Source organism: Oratosquilla oratoria, chromosome 30, assembly GCF_046742065.1.
Source record: "Oratosquilla oratoria isolate Oo_2021 chromosome 30, ASM4674206v1, whole genome shotgun sequence".
In the NCBI taxonomy this organism is placed as follows: domain Eukaryota; kingdom Metazoa; phylum Arthropoda; class Malacostraca; order Stomatopoda; family Squillidae; genus Oratosquilla; species Oratosquilla oratoria.
The window spans coordinates 27198321-27220659 of record NC_134806.1 but is presented as its reverse complement, the minus strand read 5'-3'; the positions used below and the strand labels follow the sequence as shown (position 1 = coordinate 27220659).

The 22339-nt window shown below is 41.4% G+C and overlaps 1 protein-coding gene across 3 annotated transcripts in view; it reads left to right on the top strand.

The window, feature by feature from the left end:
* nompB (intraflagellar transport protein 88-like protein nompB) overlaps positions 1–15891 on the top strand; it is a 191887-nt gene extending 175996 nt beyond the window's left edge. For all 3 annotated transcript variants that reach the window (XM_076212690.1, XM_076212691.1, XM_076212689.1), the window contains 2 exons: positions 1786–1907; positions 14050–15891. In XM_076212690.1, the coding sequence (XP_076068805.1) occupies positions 1786–1907; positions 14050–14171 (244 nt within the window). In that variant the 3' untranslated portion in view covers positions 14172–15891. The remainder of the gene's footprint in view (positions 1–1785; positions 1908–14049) is intronic.
* Positions 15892–22339: the final 6448 nt, after the last annotated feature.

Here is a 22339-nt window from a genome sequence, read left to right as displayed (position 1 = left end):
GTAACATATATTTACATAAATGGAAACGTCTGCATGGAGAGGAACACTTGCTTCTTGATGGAGTATCCTCAGAAGACAGGATAGGAGACCAATGAATGCAGTCTGGTTTTCATCCACACAGGGAGCAGCTGCAGATCAACAGCCATGCATGTGATCCTGGCTCACACATTTCTATAAAATACCGTAAATGAATATCGAAAATACATAATAAAAGATATATTTTGACGAATGTGGATAGGAGATAAGGGAACACGGGCTGAGGGAAATACTTTTATTCCTGACTAGTTTCGCCTGAGTGGCTTCTTCAGAGGAACATAGTTTGAAGTCGAGTTGGTCAATATATATGGCAAAAGAAAGAACGTGGCAAAGTGTCAGGTTGGTCCCCCACTCGACCTCATCTGTCGGTGTGGCGGATTGTCACAGCGGGTGGACCAAGTATCCTCCTGTTGTTCGCGTGGCTGAAACGTCCGTCTGGATCAGGGGCTCTGTGTTTATTATTCATTACGATACACGGCAGGAAAGAAAGGCGATGGAGTCCGTTTTTATCAACATCCATAATAACATCAATAAGAGAACTGGGGATTTAATATGGGCTAAAGCAGCAGCACACTTTATCGTAATGAATAATAAACACAGAGCCCCTGATCCAGACGGACGTTTCAGCCACGCGAACAACAGGAGGATACTTGGTCCACCCGCTGTGACAATCCGCCACACCGACAGATGAGGTCGAGTGGGGGACCAACCTGACACTTTGCCACGTTCCTTCTTTTGCCATATATATTGACCAACTCGACTTCAAACTATGTTCCTCTGAAGAAGCCACTCAGGCGAAACTAGTCAGGAATAAAAGTATTTCCCTCAGCCCGTGTTCCCTTACCTCCTATCCACAAAAGATATATTGTTTACATGAACTAGCCCCTCACAATACACAAGATGAAAAGATAAGGAAGGATGGCAAGGGGTAATAATGATAATATTCAATGTGGCCAAAGAATGAGGCAAGTAATGAATACCATGTGGGCCCGAAAATCAATACTTATCTAAAGAACACCCGCAAGCCCATCAATATAAACAGATCAATAATGTTACAGGAAGACATTGAGGAGTCTCGGAACATGGTGACAATACAGCCTGGGCCGATGGAGGTAGCAAGTAGGCAGGAGACAAGGCACAAGCTTTGAAGGCGATAATGGCTGTGGTAATGTCCTGCAAATATGAAGCAGTCCACCATGTCACATTTTGCACTTCCACAAGAATGTTATTGCAAGTTCGTAATAGTTTCCTTGCACTACCTTATATTTGGTAGTCTGAGTCTAGCTGTGAAAAATAAGGAAAAGACAAGGGAAAAAACAGACACACTCAAATATTCGGGATGTAAAGAGTTCTCTAGTGCACTATTCAATCACTAAATAAGTTCACAATGAATTTTTTTTCTGCTGCCACCATTATTGTTCTAGGAAAGGTTTGCAATAAATAAAATACTTCAACTCATGAAATATGTCTTTTTCCAACAACAAAATGTATACACAAAACAATGTGCATGGGTTTTTGACCAATGCCAAAACAAGACTGCCTACTCCACATGGGTTAGGTCTGAAGGATGTTTACAATTCTAGTGCAAATCTGCTAGGTGCTTACATATACATTTTTATATATATATATATATATATATATATATATATATATATATATATATATATACACATTTATACATGTTTATATGTACATTCTAATTAATTATACATACATAGGCTTCCATAACAATATTCATCCATCTTCCAGAGCAAGTTCTCGTGGCCCCAGAAGCATACCTGGGTCAGCTCTTAGTGGTGGACGCACAACTAGACTTTCTCTTAATGATTTGGATGAAGCTGAACCTTATATGCCAGCAAACAAAGAAATTGGTAAGTGCAGTGATGGTGTGGAAGGCAGAAGTGTGTGGAGTGAACTTGTGGGGATGACTGAGGATGAGATTGATGGATGGGGTGTTACATGGAGTTATGTGGACAAATGAACAGCAACAGACCTATTGGTCCTTACAAGGATGCTCTGATATTTAACCTGTCATTAAAACTTTTTAACCTTTTCTTGGAGTAGATAATTTTAGTTGGGGGATTTGTAGCTAAGTAAATGTTGAGATGATATTTGAATACCTCTACGGTGGAGCAACCAATGACGGATGATAGACCATTCCATATATTACCAACACAATTGAAGAAAGAGTATTTTGCCATGTCTGTTTGAAACTGTTTTCCTACAATATTGCATCCATCATTCCTAGTTGCGTTGGAAGTGTCAATTTTGAAATATTTTTCCACATTGCATGTTTTCAGTTTCTATGGCAATTTTGAAGACCTCAATTAGATCACCCCTATTCTCCCTTTCAAGAGAGTAGAAAAATTTAGTTCTCTTAAATGCTCTTCATATAGGTTGTTCCACAACCTAGGGATGAGCTTTCTTACTCTACACTGCACTCTTTCTAACTTTTGTATATCTTTCTTGTAATATGGAAACCAGCACTGTATGCATTGTAGGTTAGGTCTGACTAGGGCATTGTAAAGATTAAGAATAATTTCCTCACTCACACTTCTGACTTGTAACACATAGTAAGAGTGAATGAATGAATGAGTTCCCAAGACCCTATGTCTTTGGGATACCTCAAAGAAAAATTACAAGGCCTTCTGACTCGTAACACATAGTAAGAGTGAATGAATGAGTTCCCAAGACCCTATGTCTTTGGGGTGGCTCACTTGTAGGTCACCACTTGATTTTGCACGATCATGAAAATCAAGAAAAATGAAACGCACAGATAACATTTAACACTATTCATTAAAGTTAATAGGATTACATGAGTGATTACAAATAAGGACATACAAATTGAGTAATAAGTTGCAAAACAGAAGATTCCCGCTTGAAAAACTTTTAACAGGGGTGAAAGAGAAATTAATTACCAACAAAAACACTATCTAAGCTTCCCGCTTCACTGCCATAGACATCACATAACACCTAAATGAAATTCTAGCTGAGTTAATTATCTTATGAATAATACAGCGAGAGTACAGAGGACTTACATCAGCCAACAATCCTCCTGAGGCAACACAACCTCTACATGACACTTTGTATCCTAAACTGGTCCTCTGACATGCCCTAAGGGCACCTAGTTCCTTCTACAAAAATCCACTGATTGGCCCATAGGATTAGCGTCTACGGAGATTGAACCTGTTTGGCCAAGTTGGCTAAAACGTTCTGCACCGCTCTAGGCTGGCGGGAAGTGTTATGCACAACAAAGAACAAAACGCCTACCGGTAATTGTATTGAAACCTCTCCCCCTATGTGTTCTCCATAATTGGACACTCATGTAATCGCAAGTGACGTCTTATCCAAAGTAATAAATCTATTTCAACCTGACATATATGGGAATATATGTGACACCCCCCCATGAGCAAAATAATGGAGCAATTAACAAACCTTGATGTTAGGAAATTGCACGGCCCAGATGGTATTGCAAACTGGATACTAAAAGAATGCAAAGAAGAACTAATAGATAAAATATATAACATAATAAGTTGCTCACTTAAAGAAGGAAAAGTACCAAAAGATTGGAAAAATGCCAATATTGTATCAACATGTAAAGGAGGAAATAAGGAAGAACCAACTAATTACAGACCAGTCTTACTAACAAGCACTGTAGCCAAAATTTGTGAGAAGATTATCAAGAATAGATGGGTAAAACACCTGGAAGAAAATAATATAATAAACCCAAGACAATTTGGGTTCAGACAGGGAATATCATGTACCAGAAATTTAATCTGTTTTTACTCAAGACTAATAGATATAATAAAAGAAAGGGATGGATGGGCTGATTGTGCTTTTTATGGACTTACAAAAAGCCTTTGACAAAGTACCACACAAAAAACTAGTTAAGAAATTGGAAAATATAGGAGGGATACAAGGCAACCTACTAAACTGGATGGAGGACTTCCTGAATGGTAGAAAGATGAGAGTAGTGCTCAGAGAAAAATATTCAGGTTGGAAGGTGATTAGTGAAGTTCTGCAGGGATCAATATTGGCTACAATAATGTTTGGTATTTATGTGAATGACATGGATGATGAGGTGGGATGTTACATGAGCTTCTGTGCAGATGATGCTAAATTGTTGAGGAAAGTAAAAACTGAAAAGGATTGCGAATCACTACAGGGAGAACTGAACAATGTTTGGAAATGGAGTCAGAAATGGGAAGTGGACTTCAGCATTATTAAGTGTAGCATAATGGAGTTTGAAAAAAGTAAAAATAGAATATCAGGTCAATATAAAATTGGAACTAAGGAGGCAAAGAAAGTGGGATCTGAAAAAGATCTAGGAGTAATTATCTCAAACGACTTGTCCTCTGACAAATAAACAAAATTGTTGGAGAATCCTATAACTTCCTTAGATCAATAGAAGTGACATTTACTTATTTAGATGAAGAAATGACTAAAAAAATATTAGTCACTCTAATAAGGCCTAGACTGAAATATGTGGTGGCTTTATGGTCACCCAGTACCAAAAAGAATATAAAGAAAATGGAAAGAATCCAAAGAGCAACCACAAAAATGGCTCCAACAGTATCAAACTTGTCATATGAGGAGAGACTGGTTAAATTGGAGTTACTGACTTTGGAGCAAAGAAAAGAGGCGACCTACTGACCATCTATAGAATCATGAAGGAAACAGAAATACCTGATAGAGAGGACTGGTTAAATTGGGACAAGAGAAACACAAGAGGACATGGAAAGAAACTCAAAAAAGATAGTTATAGAAGAGATCTGAAAAATAACAGTTTTTCCACACAGAGTGGTGGACACTTGGAACAAACTGGACAAATCAATAGTGTGTGCAAAAACCATACACAAATTTAAGAGCAAACTAGACAGCGTGAGATACAAAGGCGGGACACCACGAGCATAGCTCCCCTTCCCTTAAGATACAACTAGGTAAATATATGATGACCTTTAATTGAACCTTAATAAGGTTTTTAACTGACTTCCAGTTACTACTTGCAATAAGTAATGAATTGGTTCCAATATTTTCACTCCTGGTTTCAGTTGGTTTAAAACTTTGCTAGTTATAACATTAACTATGGATCCTGTATCAATAAATATTTGAATAGGTTTATTGAACACTCTTTCCACAATGAGAGGTTCTACATAAGTCCTTCCAATTGTTATAGTCAGTTTACAATTATCTTTGATGTTTTCTTTCACCCTTTTATCACTCTTGGCCCTCACACAATACTGTCTATGTGCATTTCTATGGGTAGCTCTGTAATGTTGTTTTAGTTTGTGTCTGGGGGTTTCCCTCTTGTTTCTGGGCGAATACGAAAATTTGGCTTAGTTCTACACTCCTGTGTTCTATGTCCTATCCTGTGGTGATACAAACAGAAAGGTGGGTTTCTACAGTAATATTCATCATGACCCTCATATTTGCAGTTTCTACAAATAGTTTCCTAATAACATTCTTGTGCTTTATGCCCCCTTTATGCCTCTGTTTCTGTAATCACTTCTAGAGTTCCTAGTTTCTTTCTGTTGTTGGATTTCCACTGTCATCACATATGGACTAATTGCTTCAGTTTCACTATAACCTTGAAGAATGTAATGTATCTCCCATAAATCAATTGTTTGTTTAAGATATTTATACAGCTTTTCTGTCATTATTTCATCAAAATTATAAATGATATTACCTTTAAATTTCAAAAGTCGATTTGAATCGACTGCCTCCTTTGTAGTTGTTTTCACACATACGTCAACCACGTCTTCCTAGTCCCTCTCATAGTCCTTGTAGTAATTGTAATCCCCTTGTTCACTTATAGTAGTAGTCCCCTTCATTCACTGTTGCTTGTAGTTGTCCCCTCATAGTCAGCTTGCAATGCATGGTTGTGATTGCATGCATGGCATGATCCTGTAGTTTGATGTACCAGTCTCATCAATAGCAGCATTACATTTCATCTGTTTCATCCCACCAGTGCCACCACTGTTATTCCGTCTCCCCAATTCCCTTCTCTGGTCCCCTTTCACCACTCTGTTGTCGTCTCTATGGGTCAACTTTCTTTTCTGCTTTTACTTTATATTTTCCTTTCACCACTGTTTTTTTTTGAAGATTAGTCACTCACTATTTTCATCTGTAGGAATTCTCAGTAGTATTACTCTGTCTAAGAGAGGGGAATTAAACGGAGCTTATTTATTTTTTATTTTATTTTTATTTTTTCTCCAAATATGCACTTGGTTTTCTGAGTCACACCAAGGGACTCCCATCTGGAATCCTTAGTTGTGGTGCTAGGTCAGTTTGCAATGACATCCTAATTTCTTTAGTCCAGTGATCTTTACTTTTACATCTAAGTACCTCCCCTAAGGGCGTGACTTTACTCTTGTGAACCAATTAAATTTTCTCCTGCTCCACCCTTTCTCCAATCAGAAAGGCTGTTACAAACCCTGTAAGCAATACTGTTTACTCAAGATTAGTCACTCACTATTTTCATCTGTAGGAATTCTCAGTAGTATTACTCTGTCTAAGAGAGGGGATTTAAATGGGGTTTAATTTTCTTTCTTTTCTTCCCAAATATACACTTGGTTCTCTGAGTTACACCAAGGGACTTCCATCTGGAATCCTTAGTTGTGGTACTAGGTCAGTTTGCAATGACATCCTAATTTCTTTAGTCCAGTGATCTTTACTTTTACATCTAAGTACTTCCCCTAAGGGCATGACTTTACTCTTGTGAACTAATTGAATTTTCTCCTCCACCTTTTCTCCAATCAGAAAGGCTGTTACAAACCCTGTAAGCAATACTGTTTACTCAAGCAGTCTCAAAAGCAATGCACCACTGACTTAGTTTACATATTGTTACATCAGCATAAAAAATTAACATTATGCAGCAATAAAATTGGGTCCCTGGCAGCTTTTTGTAAACTTTGAGGCAGAAAATGAGCTTGTGCAATATCTTCACCTACAAACAGTTGTTTATCAAACATCCAACTTATAGAAATGAAATTCTCGCCACCTACCCCTCTATCTACCTCACTTTTTACCCGCTTGTCTACCAGCCTCTTACACCAACTCAAGCCAATCATTACACTTAAGAAAAATATACACTGGTGGGTGACATGAATGTACACTACTCACTATGGCTACATACTCAAACAGCAGACCAAAGATGAAACAGAATAGTAGGACAATTCCTAAACCTAAACATACAAAATTCTAGGAATCACCTTACTCAACAACATCCCCAGCACAACCAGCAAATAATATCCCTAGACATAACAGTGTTCTCAGCCTCCTACAACTACAAACAACATGGAAAATTGTCCATGATCTTCCCTCATACCATTTTCTAATTAAGATCACCAGAGAACTTTAAGTAAAAGAAGAAATAAATCACAAATAGCAGGAAAGTCAATTGGCAGGATTACATACATACATATACCAAAGGCTTTTCTTCCCCTTACACAGGGGGTAGCCAAAAAGAAAAAGGCATAGAAATCACTCCCACCCATTTCATTTCCCATATATTCCACCCCCCTCCATCCTCCTCCCTCCTATCTTGGCACCTGGATGATGGGTCATCCCTGCATCCTGTCCACTGCCCTGGTTCAGAAGCAGTGTCGCAAGACACAGTACATCCACAGCAAGGCCGCTTCATAAATTCGGCGACCCCCCCCCTCTCCGTCCCCTCATGCAGGAAAAGAGAAGATGAGGAGAAATCCCTTCGAGCTGCATCAAATTTTTTCTCATACATACTTCCTCACCCCCCATCCCCCACCCACTCCCCCTCATGCATCACAGCCTCATCTATACACAACCCTTCTCCATTCACCCCTATCTTCTGTCCTCTCCCGTCCTTCCTCTACAGACATTCCTCTCTTTTGTAAAGCCCCTTTCACCCCATCCATTCATCTCATCCTAGGACGCCCCCTCATATTCATTCCTTCCACCTCCACCTTCCACACTTCTTTTACTAGTCTTTCTTCACTCATTCTTTCCATGTGTCCAAACCATCCTAATACTCTTTCATCAACCCTATCTCCCAGTTCCCTTTCCACCCCTGTTCTCCTCCTCACCTCCCACTCTATCTAGCCTAGTAACCCCTATCATACTTCTCAGACATTTCATCTCAAACACATTCAAACTCCTTCTCTCTTCCTCTCTCATGTTCCATGTTTCTGCCCCATACATTGCTGTTGGCGCAATCACTCCTTCATATAACCTCCTCTTAGCATCCATTCCCAGATGTCTATTTCTCATTACACTTTTCAATCCACCAAGGCATTTACTCGCTTCTCTCAATCTACATTCTACCTCCACCCCCACTCCTACCTTACCTGTCGCATTCGCACCCAAGTATCTGAAACTATCCACTTCCTCCAGTTTCTCACCCTTAATGCTCACTTCCAGCCTACTGTCACTCTCTCCCCTTGTACATCTCATCACCTTACCTTTACCCACATTTATCTTCAGCTTCCTTCTTTCACACACCTTCTCAAACTCTGTCACTAACTTCCTCAATCCCCCCTCTGATCCTGCTATAAGCGCAGTGTTGTCGGCAAACAACAACTGGCTCACCTCCCACTTTTCTCCATTTTCTTTAATCATCTCCAACCCCTGACCCACTACCCTTGCATTCACCTCTCACAGCACCCCATCCATGTAAAGATTGAACAGCCAGGGCGACATAACACACCCCTAACGAAGTCCCACCTTTACCTCAAACCATTTACTCTCCATTTCTAATCCTGACGCAAGCTCTGCTACTCTCATAAAAACTCTTGACTGCTCTTAACAGCTTTCCTCCTATCCCATATATCTGCAGTACCTCCCACAGTGCCTTCCTGTCTACCCTGTTGTAAGCCTTTTCCAGATCCATAAAAGCTCAAAAAACATCCTTACCTTTTCCTATAGCTTTCTCACATATCTGTCTTACCACAAAAATCTGATGTACACATCCCCTACCTGTCCTAAAACCACACTGTTCCTCACCAATTACTCCTTCTGTTCCTCTCCTAATCCTCTCAATCAAGACCCTCCCATAAGCCTTCCCAACTACACTCAACAAGCTGATCCCTCTGTAACTACTACACTCACACTTGTCCCCCTTTCCTTTGTAAAGTGGAACTATACAGGCACTCCTCCAGTCTTCTGGCACTCTACCCTCTCTTAAACAAACATTAAATAACCTCACCAGCCAATCCACCATCACTGTACCTCCTTTCTTCAGACATTCTGCATGGCATCCATCCAACCCAGGTGCCTTACCTGCTCTCATCATCTTAACAGCTGCTTTCACTTCATCCTTCCCTATTTCTCCTCCATTTTCCTCACTAATCACTCTCATTTTCTTAGCACTTCCCACTGCAACTACCTTTCCCTTCCTATCCTTCACATTTATTAGCTCCCTAAAATACTCTGCCCACCTTCCTCTCACTGCCTTCTCTTCCATTATCATCTCTCCATCTGCACCTTTTACCTTTTCTTCTCTACTTGATTCGCCTCCTCTTCCTCTTTTAACTTCCTTCCAAAACATCTTTTTATTACTTTCAATATTTTCTGTCATACTCTTTCCCCATTTCACATCTGCTCTCCTCTTTGCTTCCTTTATCTTATGCTTAACTTCCTTTCTCTTTACTTTGTACCTCTCATACGATTCCCTCATCCTAATTTGTAGCCAATCTATGAATGCCTTCTTCTTTTCTTCTACACCCTTCTTTGCTTCCTCATCCCACCACTCACTACCCTTCTTTCTATTTCCTCCTGCCCTCCTTGTTCCACACACCATCTTTGTACACCTTATGACTCCCTCCTTGAACCATCCCCATTCCTCCTCTACTCCTAGTTCTACTCTATCCTTTACTCTCTCAACTTCTCCTTTTTTTCTTCATTTAAGCAGTTCACTCTAAGTACCTCCCTACCTTCTGCCCTTTTCCTCTCTCTCCACCTATTCTCCACTCTCAATTTACCTTCCACCAGAAAATGATCTGATATTCCCCCACTCTCTCCCCTTAGAACATGTACATCCTTAACTCTTCCTACCATACTCCTAGTCACCGAAATATAGTCCGTTAATGCTCTGCCACCCTTCCATCCACCACCCTCTCCCATGTGTATTTATGCTTGACTTTCTTCTTAAACACTGTATTTGCTATCATCAACTCTCTTTCAAGACACATCTCCACCATCAACTCTCCACTACGATTTTTGCCTTGAACTCCATACTTTCCAATCACTCCATCAATTGGTTCTTTTCCTACCCTAGTATTTAGGTCTCCCAATACAACTACATTGACATTTCTCCCTAATCCCTCTATGCACTCATTTATATCTACCCAGAATGCCTCCCTTTCCTCTACGTTCTTCTCACTACCAGGCCTATACGCACTTACAAAAACCCACATCTCCTTTCCCAGCTTCACCTTCATCCACATCAACCTTGATGACACCTCCTTCCACTCCACTACCCGCTTACTTATCTCTTCACTTACTAGTATAGCCACCCCTTCTCTCCCTCATCCCCTCTTCACTCCTGAGTACCTCCCAGCTACACTCCCAAACTCACAGTTGCCCTTTCCTTTCATTTTAGTTTCACTCAAAGCCAGTACATCCATCTTTCTTCTCACAAACATACTGCCTATCTCTTCCCTTTTACTCTCATCTGTACCACATCCACACACATTAAAAGACCCAAACCTTAGGGTACTGGTTGGAAAGCTCCCAGACCCTCTTATGCCTTTTCTTTCTTTTTTAGGAATGTCCCCTTTTGGGGCTACAGGTAGTAGGACTCCTAATCCCATCCCCCGTCCCTTTTTTGTCGCCTTTTACGACTCAAGTGGAAATACTTGGTGGCAGTATTCTTTTCCCCCACCACAGGGTAGGTGAAAAAAGGAAATGAATATTCAGAGAAATGGTACAGGACAGTAACAAGAGGTTGGGGGACAGCATAATGGAGGGACAGTTGTAGTATAAAAGTGACATCATTTTTCTATGTACAGAGTTTTCCTCTATCATAGACAAAATTATGTGTGGCTCCGGTCCATAGGGGCGCCCCATATAGACCCTAAAGTATCAGCTGAATGCTATTTTGCCACAATAACATGCAGCCAATACCCCAGATGGGTACATGGGGGAAATGGAAAAGAACTTTACCATAATTCAATTTCCATCCATAGACAAGCAGATCCATGATAGAGCCAGATGGAGGAACATGCTGGGACCACTGACAGGCATAACGCCTACTACTGGGAGCTGAAGTAAGAAGTAATAATTAAGTAAGACAAAGCAATAAAAGAGATCACATATAGAAAATCAGAAACAAATGTTCCCAGAGGCTACAGGAATTAAAGATACATTTGCAACTATACATCTTAAACTATCATAAAAAAGAGAAATAAACTGGAAAACAAACTGAAGCCCACAGAACAAAAGAAAGAACAACTTCAATATCTAAATAAAGACAAAAAACAAACCAACAAAAGAAAGAGACAATCAATCCCTATCCTCCTCCACATTCAACAGCTCACTGAAATACCCTACCCATTTCCCCTTACTGCCTTCACTTCCATTAACATCAGTCCATCTGCACCTTTTACCTTTACCTCTGTGCCTAACTCATCCCCCTTCTTCTTTTAACTTCTTTCCAAAACATCTATTTATTATTTTAAATTTCTGTCATACTTCTACCCCATTTTACATCTACTCTCCTATTTGCATCCTTTAACTTATGTTTTGCTTCTCTTCTTTTTTCCTTGCTCCTCTTCTATGCTTCCCAAGTTCTACTTTGCAATCAATTAACAAATACTTGCTTCTCTTCCACTACCATCACCCCACCACACACTAACCTTTCCTCAGGGGAAAGCTGTTAACCTCTTCAGTATGACTCAAATTCTCTTGTGCAGTATTGGTTGCTGTATGTAATTTGCATCACACTACTCACATTATGAAATATAAAGTCACTGCTGTATTACTCATTCTCTTTTACTCGAGTAATAATAAACACAGAAAACATGATCAAACCTGTTCACAGAATTGGGGGCTAACTCGTACAACCACATAAAATATATATATAATCAAGATGCCAACACCGGCATCCTCATGTACCCACTTGTGCCTCATGATGCCTATGTAGGCATCATTGTACTGAAGTGATTAAGGGCAGTCATTTTTTATTATTATTATTATTATTATCATAAAAGTAGCCTGTGTTAGGATTAAAAATGAAGAGAGCAAGTGGTCTGATGTAAAGGTGGGGCTGCGGCAAGTCACCATGGCTGTTCAATGTGTGCATGGATGGGGTGGTATGGAAGGTAAATGGAAGGGTGATGGGGAGGGATTAAGGCAGATAGTGATGGATTTTGGGAAGGTAGATGGAGAAAGTGGAAGGTAAATGTGGGTAAAACTAAGGTGATGATGTGTGCAAGGGAAGAGGATGGCAGCCTTAAAAAAGAGAGGCTGGAGAAAATGGACAGTTTTAAGTATTTGGGGTCACATGTGGCAGGAAATGGAGAGGAGGTGGAAGTAAACTGTATATTGAGAGAAGCAAGTAAATGTCTTGGGGGGGATTGAAAAGTGTTATTAGAAATAAAGATACGGGATTGGATGCAATGAAAAGATTATATAAGGGGGTGATCCTGCTAATGACACTGTATGGGTTGGAAACTTGGAATTTAAGAGAGGCAGAAAGGAGAAATTTAAATCTGTTTGAGGTGAAGTGTCTGAGAATTATGGTAGGGTTTAGAGGGTTGGATAGAGTGAGAAACGAGGAGTTTAGGTGAAAGAGGCTTTGAGCAATAGGGAATGTTTGTTGAGCAAGGAAGGGAGAAGGCAGGGGATAGGGGTGAGTGGAGAATTGTTGTATATGGACGATATTTTGATGCAGCCCAAAGGGATTTCTTCCTGTTAGCTCCACTGCCACTAACAATTAGTCACTCATGTTATTCATCTGTAGGCCCCATGCCTCTTCCTTCTCTTAAGTATGTTTCTATCAAAGCTTCGGTCACGAGTTATTAAAGTTTCTTGATGGGGTGAATTAAACGGAGATATCGTTTTCTTATCTTCTTTCTTCTGAGTAATTACACTTGGTTGTTCAATCTACACCAAGGGACTCCCGCTTGGGATCCTTGTACATCCCACCAAGCCAAGTCTGCTCCGACGTCACAATTTAATTCATCCAATAACTTTGAACGTTACAAATAAGTGCCACCCTTTAAGGGCGTGACTTTACCTCCATGCACCAATAATTTCTCTCCTCCTCCACCCTTTTCTCCAATCAGAAAGACTGTTATACTGTCTCAAGCAATACTGTTTACGCAAGCAATCTGTCGCAAGCGGAACGTGGCTTATATGTGTACAATTCGTCATATCACTTCTATCGATATCCTAACCTATGTTTACAAAACACCAGACGGCAAGCGAGAATATGCAACTCTGCACTTCCTATCGGCCATTGTTTCAAAACATCCAAGTAATAAAATTTACATTCCTTTCCACCTACTCCTCTATCTACCTAAATGTCTACCACAATCTACCGGCCTCTTACACTTCCCATTTTTTCTGTTTTCTGCATGAGGGGATGGGAAGGAGGGGTTGCCATGTAAGTGAAGTGGTCCTGCTCTGGATGTGCTGTGTCTTGCTGCATTGCCTCTGACCTGGGCACTGGGCAAGAGACAAGGATGACCCTTCATCCATGAGGAGCTAAGATGAGAGGGAAACAATTGTGGTGGATGGGTGTGGAATGGATGGGAGTGTGTGCATGCCTTTGACTTGGCTACCTCCCTTATAAGGGGGAAGAAGTCCTTGGTATGTACTGTAGATAGATATATAAAAATATATTTGGTCTCCTGCACTTGTAAGGACTATATAATGTCTACAGTTTTGTCCATAGAGTGAACAAATGTTATAATACTTCCGTATGAAAGATGGTGATTGATTTGAAAATAATATAGGAATGTGAAACATAATTTATTAATTCATTTATTCATTATTTTTGTTGATAATTTATTATTTCTCCCTTGTTTGTTACTGTAGACAGTAGCTATTCAGATCCTATTGGACCGCTCCAAGAAAGGCCAAAAACGAGTATGCGCCGAAAAACTGATGATGATGACTTTGGTGATGAGGAGCTAGGTGAGGATATGCTGCCTGAGTAGAATTAAATATTGTGATTATAATTATCACTGACTTACCAAATTGGAACATATCCATCCACAATTGCTCATGTGTTCAATGATCATTTGGTAGCCATCTATTCCAATATCCGTCCATTCGTGTAAGTCAGAGATGGCTTTGTTGGATTTAAAATGCCTAGAGATTTATGGAAAAAGCAGATTTATTTTATTCTTTAATAAGCTATCCCCATTATAATGGGTAAAAGTTTTTTAGGTATATGTTCACAAATGTTAACTTTGCTACCCCACCTTATAACCACTTCAGTATGAGTCAAATTCTCATGTGCAGCATCAGCTGCCATATGAATGATGCATCACACTACTTGCATTATAGAATATAAAGTCACTGCTGTATTACTTGTTCTCTTTTATTCTGAGTAATAATAAACACAGAAAACATGATCAAACTAGATCATTTTTATTACAGTCGCATGCAGGATTCGAACCCACTGCTTTTGCCCACCTGTAAGATTACCTTCACAAAGCCTTTACCCACTCAGCCACAGAGATTCTGTGAAGGTGATCTTATGGGTAGTTGAAAGCAGTGGGTTCAAATCCTGCATGTGGCTGTCATAAAAATGATCAGATTAATGTTGCTGTCACTAGTGAATTTCTCTCATGATCAAACCAGTGCACAGAATCCAGGGGTAATTTGTGTACAACTTAAAAAAAAAAAAAAAAAGTATAATCAAGTCGCTGATGCCAACATCCTCATGTACCCACTCACACCTCATGACACCTACATAGGCATCATCGTACCGAAGTGGTTCAAGGGGAAAAGTTCTGTCAGTATATGTGTTTATACAAATAATATCACTTTGGAAGAACCACAAGAAACACCATTGTATGGGTGTAACTTGAAATGGTAAAAAGGCCTTGGGTGTATAGAAGTGTTTAGCAGAAGCTAGAGTTTCATCAAGATGAAAGTGGGTAAATCAAGATATCTTGACCCCCTTCTGTCTGAGGGCCCCTGATTTGAAGGGGCTTAGAAGGTCACACAAATTCTGTTACCACTGTCTTTGAAGAGTTTATGAAGTTCTTGGCAGAAGTACATACTGTTTGAATGGAACGTGAATAAACATATTGTTTTATCTCATATATTCTAGTCATAAAGATGGTGCGAGGGAAGAATGAGGGTATTTGTGTGTTTAGAGATATTAATTCAGCAATACACTAAAGAAAAGATTAACAATATATGATTTTGTTAGTTCACAAAATCCAGAAATGGAAAAGATATACAATCTTCTTAGTATCCCAGTTGTGCAGTTGGAATAAGTTGTCATCTTAATTCTAGTATGATGATTGGGGAATTTAGACCCACATAATACAGGCATGAATCTAGGAAAGCTTTATTGGAATTCTTTTCATGCATACAGTAAACCCCTGCTATACCAAACCTTATTTCACTGAATTTTGGGTATATCAACTTGAGTCAGACCTACCAACCATCCATCTGATATAATGAACAAGGTATATGCAGTGCAAGGTTTGGTATGGATGGGCACACGGAAAATTCAAATGTGTATGTATGTAAGTATATTGAAGGTTTACTGTATGAGGATTGTGACAAGAACAGCCTCTTTCTCTTGTTATTGCCTCAGGGTTGAAGAACCCATCTTCATATGTGAAAAAAAGGGCAGATTCCTCTTTAAACATGGGGCTAAGTGCTAGAGTGTGAAAATATGTAATTATTAAAATGCAACTACACAATGTTCTTTTAATTTTCATCCTTATCCGTGTTTATTTTATGAGTAGGGTAGTTATTAAGTATTTAAAAGCTATACTGATTTATTGATTTTTACGTAAACCTTTTGCTGCAGAGGTTTCAATCCACTTGGCAGCTGGAATAAACAGCTAAAGTTGTAAAACCCAGTAAAAATGCTGAGATAGGCTCAAGCTATTTCTTGACTCTTTTGCTCCGGAGATGTTTCCTCTCACCTGAATAAAGTCACCTGGTAGTAGTTTATTCTAAATACTACTGGATGATTTTATTTGACAGACATCAAAACTACACCTGTCCATTTGGCATGAGGACAGCTGACCTTCTATCTTCACTAGAAATAAATGACAACATTCATTCAATCACAACACCTACCTGGACTCTCTGGTTACTCCCTCATATGTATGCCCTTACTTTGCTTTGGCAATGGTGTTGAAAAAACAAATATCATCTGGCATCCAACAACCAGGAATGCAGTGCTACAGGGGCTCACTGGAACACCACTCTTGCATGGCACTTCTTGTCTGTTGCTCAGGTAGATTTAACACTTCCATAATGTGACACTTACATGATGCATATAGATATGACAATAATTGATCTAAGCTTAACTTCTCTGAATTCTTATGTATGTGAAGCATGACTGGATTTGAATTGGTCCATGTAATAGTGCCCAGTTTAATGACAACTCCAGCACCTAGAAATGTAACACTGCAATGCTCCCAAAACTAGTTTCTTTACCACTTATCCCCTCACTCCCATGTTATGATCTACACAAGTGGCTCCCACCCTGATTGTAGGAAGAGTTATGCTGCAGTGTCTTGCACACAGTCCACAACTCTGTCCTTCCCTTTACTTCAGTATTTATTGCCAGTCTTTGTGCATGTGGATAGAAGCACAAATGAATTGTCGACGGCGAAGTAGAATACAGTACAATACCTTTTCTTCTCTCCCTTTTTTTTTTTCTTAAAGATGAATCTTCCTTTCACTTCATACCTAACTCCCCAGTATCTGCACAGTTTAAGGATATTATGATCCTGTGTGTTGTACCTAAGAAAATGACCATGATGAGTGAGGAAAATGGAGGAGAAATAAGGAAAGATTAAATTAAGGCAGTTGTTAACCCCTTCAATACGAGCCACAATCTCGCGGGCAGCATTAGCTGCCAGACGTGCGATGTTGCGTCATAATACTCGCATTATAAAAAATAAAGTCACCACTGTATTAATCGTTTTCTCTTTCACCCGTGAATTTTGATAACCATAGAAAATATGATGAAGCCAGTTTACAGAGTATGGGGGTCACACAAGTACAACTACAATAAATATAATCAAGACGCCGACGTCGGCATCCTCGCGTACCCACTTGCTCCTCATGACGCCTATGTAGGCGTCACCATATGGAAGGGGTTAAGATGATGAGAGGAGGTAAGGCACCTGGGTTAGATGGATGTCATGCAGAATGTCTGAAAAAAGGAGGTACAGTGATGGTGGATTGGCTGGTGAGGTTATTTAATGTTTGTTTAAGAGAGGGTAGAGTGCTGGAGGACTGGAGGAGTGCCTGTATAGTTCCACTTTACAAAGGAAAAGGGGACAAGTGTGAGTGTAGTAGTTTCAGAAGGATCAGCTTATTAAGTGTAGTTTGGAAGGCTTATGGGAGGGTCTTGATTGAGAGGATTAGGAGAGGAACAGAGGGATTAATTGGTGTAGAACAGTGTGGCTTTAGGAAAGGTAGGGATTGCATAGATCAGGTTTTTGTGGTAAGACAGATATGTGAGAAAGCTTTAGGGAAAGATAAGGATGTTTTTTGGGCTTTTATGGATTTGAAAAAGGCTTATGACAGGGTAGAGAGGAAGGCACTGTGGTCGGTATTGCAGATATATGGGACAGGAGGAAAGCTGTTAAAAGTAGTTGAGTGTTTACGAGAGTAGTAGAGCTTGTGTTAGGATTAGAAATGGAGAGAGTGAGTGGTTTGAGGTAAAGGTGGGACTTCGCCAGAGATATGTTATGTCACATTGGCTGTTCAATTTATACATGGATGGGGGTGGTATGAGAGGTAAATGCAAGGGTAGTGGGTCAGGGATTGGAGATGGTTAAAGGAAATGGGGAAAAGTGGGAGATAAGCCAGATGTTGTTTGCTGACAACACTGTACTTACAGCAGGATCAGAGGAGGGATTGAGGAAGTGTGACAGAGTAGTTTTGGAAGGTGTGCAAAAGAAGGAAGTTGAAGATAAATGTGGGTAAATGTAAGGTGATGATATATGGGATAGGAGGAAAGCTTTTAAAAGCAGTCAAGAGTTTTTATGAGAGTAATAGAGCTTGTATTACAATCAGAAATGAAGAGAGTGAGTGGTTTGTGGTAAAGGGACTTCATCAGAGATATGTAATGTCACCTTGGCTGTTCAATTTATACATGGATGGGGTGGTGTGAGAGGTAAATGCAAGGATAGTGGGTCAGGGATTGGAGATGGTTAAGAAAATGGAGAAAAGTGGGAGATAAACCAGTTGTTTGCTGACAACACTGTGCTTGTAGCAGGATCAGAGGAGGGATTGAGGAAGTGTGACAGAGTTTGGGAAGGTGTGTGAAAGAAGGAAGTTGAAGATAAATGTAGGTAAAAGTAAGGTGATGACATGTACAAGGGGAGAAAGTGGCAGCAGACTGGAGTTGAGTATTAAGGAAGAGAGACTGGAGGAAGTGGATAATTTTAGAAACTTAGGTGCAAATGTGGAGGGAAAAGAAGTAGTGAAGGTGGAGGTAGAATATATATTGAGAGAAGTGAGTAAATGCCTTGGTGGATTAAAAAGTGTAATGAGAAATAGATATTTGGGAATGGATGCTTAGAGAAGATTGTATGAAGGAGTGATTGTGCCAACAGCACTATGAGGCAGAAACATGGAACATAAGAGAGGAGGAGTTTGAAGGTATTTGAGATGAGGTGCCTGAGAAGTATGATAGGGGTTACTAGGCTTTATAGTGTGAGAAATGAGGAGGAGAACGGGGGTGGAAAGGGAGTTGGGAGATAAGGTGGATGAAAGAGTATTGGGATGATTGGACACATGGAAAGAATGAGTGAAGAAAAGAATGAATGAGTGAAGAAAAGTGGTGTGGAAGGCAGAGGTGAAAGAAGTGAACATGAGAGAGCAACCTAGGATGAAATAGATGGATGGAATAAAAGGGGCAATGGGAAAGAGGGGAATGTCTGTGGAGGAAGGACGGAAGACAGAAGATAGAGGTGTGTGGAGAATGGTTGTGTATGGATGATGCTGTGATGCATGAGGGGGAGTGGGTGGGGGGATGGGGGATGAAGGAGTATGTGTAAGAAATAAATTGACACAGCCCAAAGGGATTTCTCCCCATCTCCTTTTCTGCATGAGGAGACAGAGAGGGGGGTTGCCAATTTAATGAAGCGGCCTTGCTGTGGTTGTGTTGTGTTGTGGAACATTGCTTTTGACCCAGGGCATTAGGCGAGATGCAGGGATGACCCGTCATCCAGGAGGAGCCAAGATAAGAGGGAGGGAAGGGGGTGGATGGGAGTGGAGTATGTTGGGAATGGAATGGGTGGGAGTGGTTTTTATGCCTTTGTTTTTTGGCTACCTCCCTTGATATTAGTGCCATACTTTCCTCAAGGGTAGATGTGCTGGCAAATTGTCAGCAATGAAATACAGGTACATTCCATATCTTACTCTCATTCTCTACCTCCTTGCCCTTTCTCTCCTTGCCCTCTCAAATCCTACTCTTTTGTCCAGCCACCCTTTGTCTTACTCACAATCTGGAGCACTCCATCGTCTTCCCTCTGTAGCCTCCTCTACCCATGTTGATTCCATCCTGGCAATTCCTAACCTATTCCTAACCATATTCAGGTTAGGAATAGCCAAGACAGAATTAACTTGGGAGTCTGTTAGGTGTGTTACTTTGGTAGTGTTGTTGATCAAAATCAGCTATGGTGACTTTCTTTTTTGTTCTTGGTTTGTGGGGCTAGTATCCACCCACTCGGACCTTAACTTTGCAGGTGGTCCAGAACAGGTCACATACAGGGTTTGTTGTCCACACAATGCTTCTGTTATTAGCGGCAGTACCCTGAGATAAGGGGGGCATCCCTCAGCTGCGGGTGGTGCAAGGGGAAGGGTTGCCTTCAAGAAGTTGAGGGTTGCCTCAGAAGGGGAGATGGTGAGGTGCTGCACCACCCCTACTGTGGTTAGTAGTGGACTGAGACCTAGGCAAAGAATAGCAGTGGCTCTGCACTCTAGCAGACAGTGGTGGAGAGGCTGTTGCTCCTCGTCCTCACAGATTTTGCAGTGTTCGTGATTGTCTCTCCTCTTGTGTAGCACTTACCACCCACAGTGATACCCTAGGCAGATCCTGTGGATGTTCAATTCTGCCCTTCTACCTGGAGGCAGGTGGACTGCTTCATGCCTGGTGACGAGGTAATACTACAGCACTGATTCCAAAGTATGAAGCTTGCTGCTGTGGTTGGGCCTGGCCACTAATCTGGTCTTCTTGATGGTGATGCTCTTGACCTGTGTGATTGTGGGTGCCGGGGGCAGTGTGATTTTGCTCAACCTTGTCACTGCCATAGCAGCAGTATCTGCAATAGTATTCCCTGGAATCCCAATATGATGGGGGATCCAGTGAAATGTTGCAGACCTCTCATACTGGTTCAAAAGGTCCAGCAAGTGCTGGATTGATGTCATTAAGTAGATATCATCTGTTGTATTCCCAGCCTGGATGATCTCAATACTATCCTTTGAATCTGTGTGGATCACGACTGCCCCCTGCCCAGCAGAGAGAGCGTGGTCCAGGGTCTTGGAGATGGCCGTAATCTCTGTCTGTAGAGTTTAGCTTCTGTCACTCACTCTCCAAGCGCGGTCACCCCATCGGCGGTTGTAAAAGCTGTGCCACACCTTCCCCTGTGGGGGTCCACAGAGCCATCCATGGAGTACGACAAACTTGATGAGGGGGTGATGGACCTTTGGCTTCAAGAACCATGGATTGCAACTATGCTAGGTCCCAGTCAACCTTCCTTCCAATAAGGTGGTATTGAGGTCATCCGGGCCGGGAATACAACAGATGATATCTACTTAATGACATCAATCCAGCAATTGCTGGACCTTTTGGACCAGTATGAGAGGTTTGCAACATTTCACCGGCGCAGAAAGATCGCCACGGGGAGGGGGGGTTATGATGGGGTATGTCTAGGGCACGCCGCCGAACCAAATTCCGGAGTTCAAAGGTGCGGATTGCACTCACTGTATGGGCCCTTTGTGAGTGACTAGTGGGGTCCCCCTTGATGTCTAGGGCACTCAGGAAGATCTTCACTTCATTCTCCCTTGGGCCTGTCTAAAGTCTGACGAGAAGACACGAAGAAAGCCTTTCCGCTTGAGGCAAAGGAAGGCAACTCCTGCCTCCTGTCTAAGATTCATCACACTGGTCCATGGAGGGGCCTGGTTTTAGAAATCTCAAGCTTGTCTCACAAGTTGAGCTGGAGGGAGATGAGAACCACCACTGATCATACTGCTTGAATATAGAACGTCCGGAGGACCTTGTGCCCGGCACCTAGCCGGGTCTCGTCATGGCTCTGAGGAGATTTAATCTTGTCTTCGTAGACTTACGGAGGTACCTGACCTCAGGAGCGAAGGAGAGCCTCGCATCGATCCAGATGCCCAAGTATTGATAGGTGGGCACCCAGGGGAGGATGTGGCCTTGAAGAGTAAGATGGGGTCGTTGTTTTCGCGCTCTCAGCCTCATTGCTCTTGTCTTGGCCGTCGAGATCTTCAGTCCCAGCACTTCACTGGGAGAGGCGATTGAGTACCCTCTGAGCCCTGCAAAGGAGACAGCCACCCCCACTGACCACCATCTCAAGATTGTTCGCATAACAGAGGAGGCGAGCATCCTTCCCAAGATCAAGGAGAGCCAGGTTCTCCATGAGCACATTGAAAATGGTAAGACTATGAACGTCCCCCGTGGGGGTCCTATTTTTCATCCTGTGGTATGAGAATAGGTGTCCCTGGAAGCGCACTCTCGCTACCCTTTCCGTGAGGTAGTCTGCAACTCAGGTCAGGAGTCTGCCATGGACCACCTTAATAGACAAAGATACAAGAATGGCAGAAGCACTTGCTAGCTCGAATGCTTTTTCCAGATCCAGAAACACCACAATGGCAGGCTGACTACCGACCAATCCAAGAAAGGTTACCACATTGTCAGTTGCTGACACCCCTTTTATAAAACCATTCAAATTGTGATGGAAGGGATCCACCACAGAAGGCGATTGAAGACCATCTGCTTAGCGGTCTTGTCAATGCAGGGCGTGTGGGATATAGGCCTATAGCTCTGTGGGCCCCAGGGCTTGGGAATCGGCACGACATTTGCCTTTTCCCATCCCGCATGGAGTCGCCCCGTCTCCCAGGAGGCATTGATAAGTGACAGTGCTGCCAG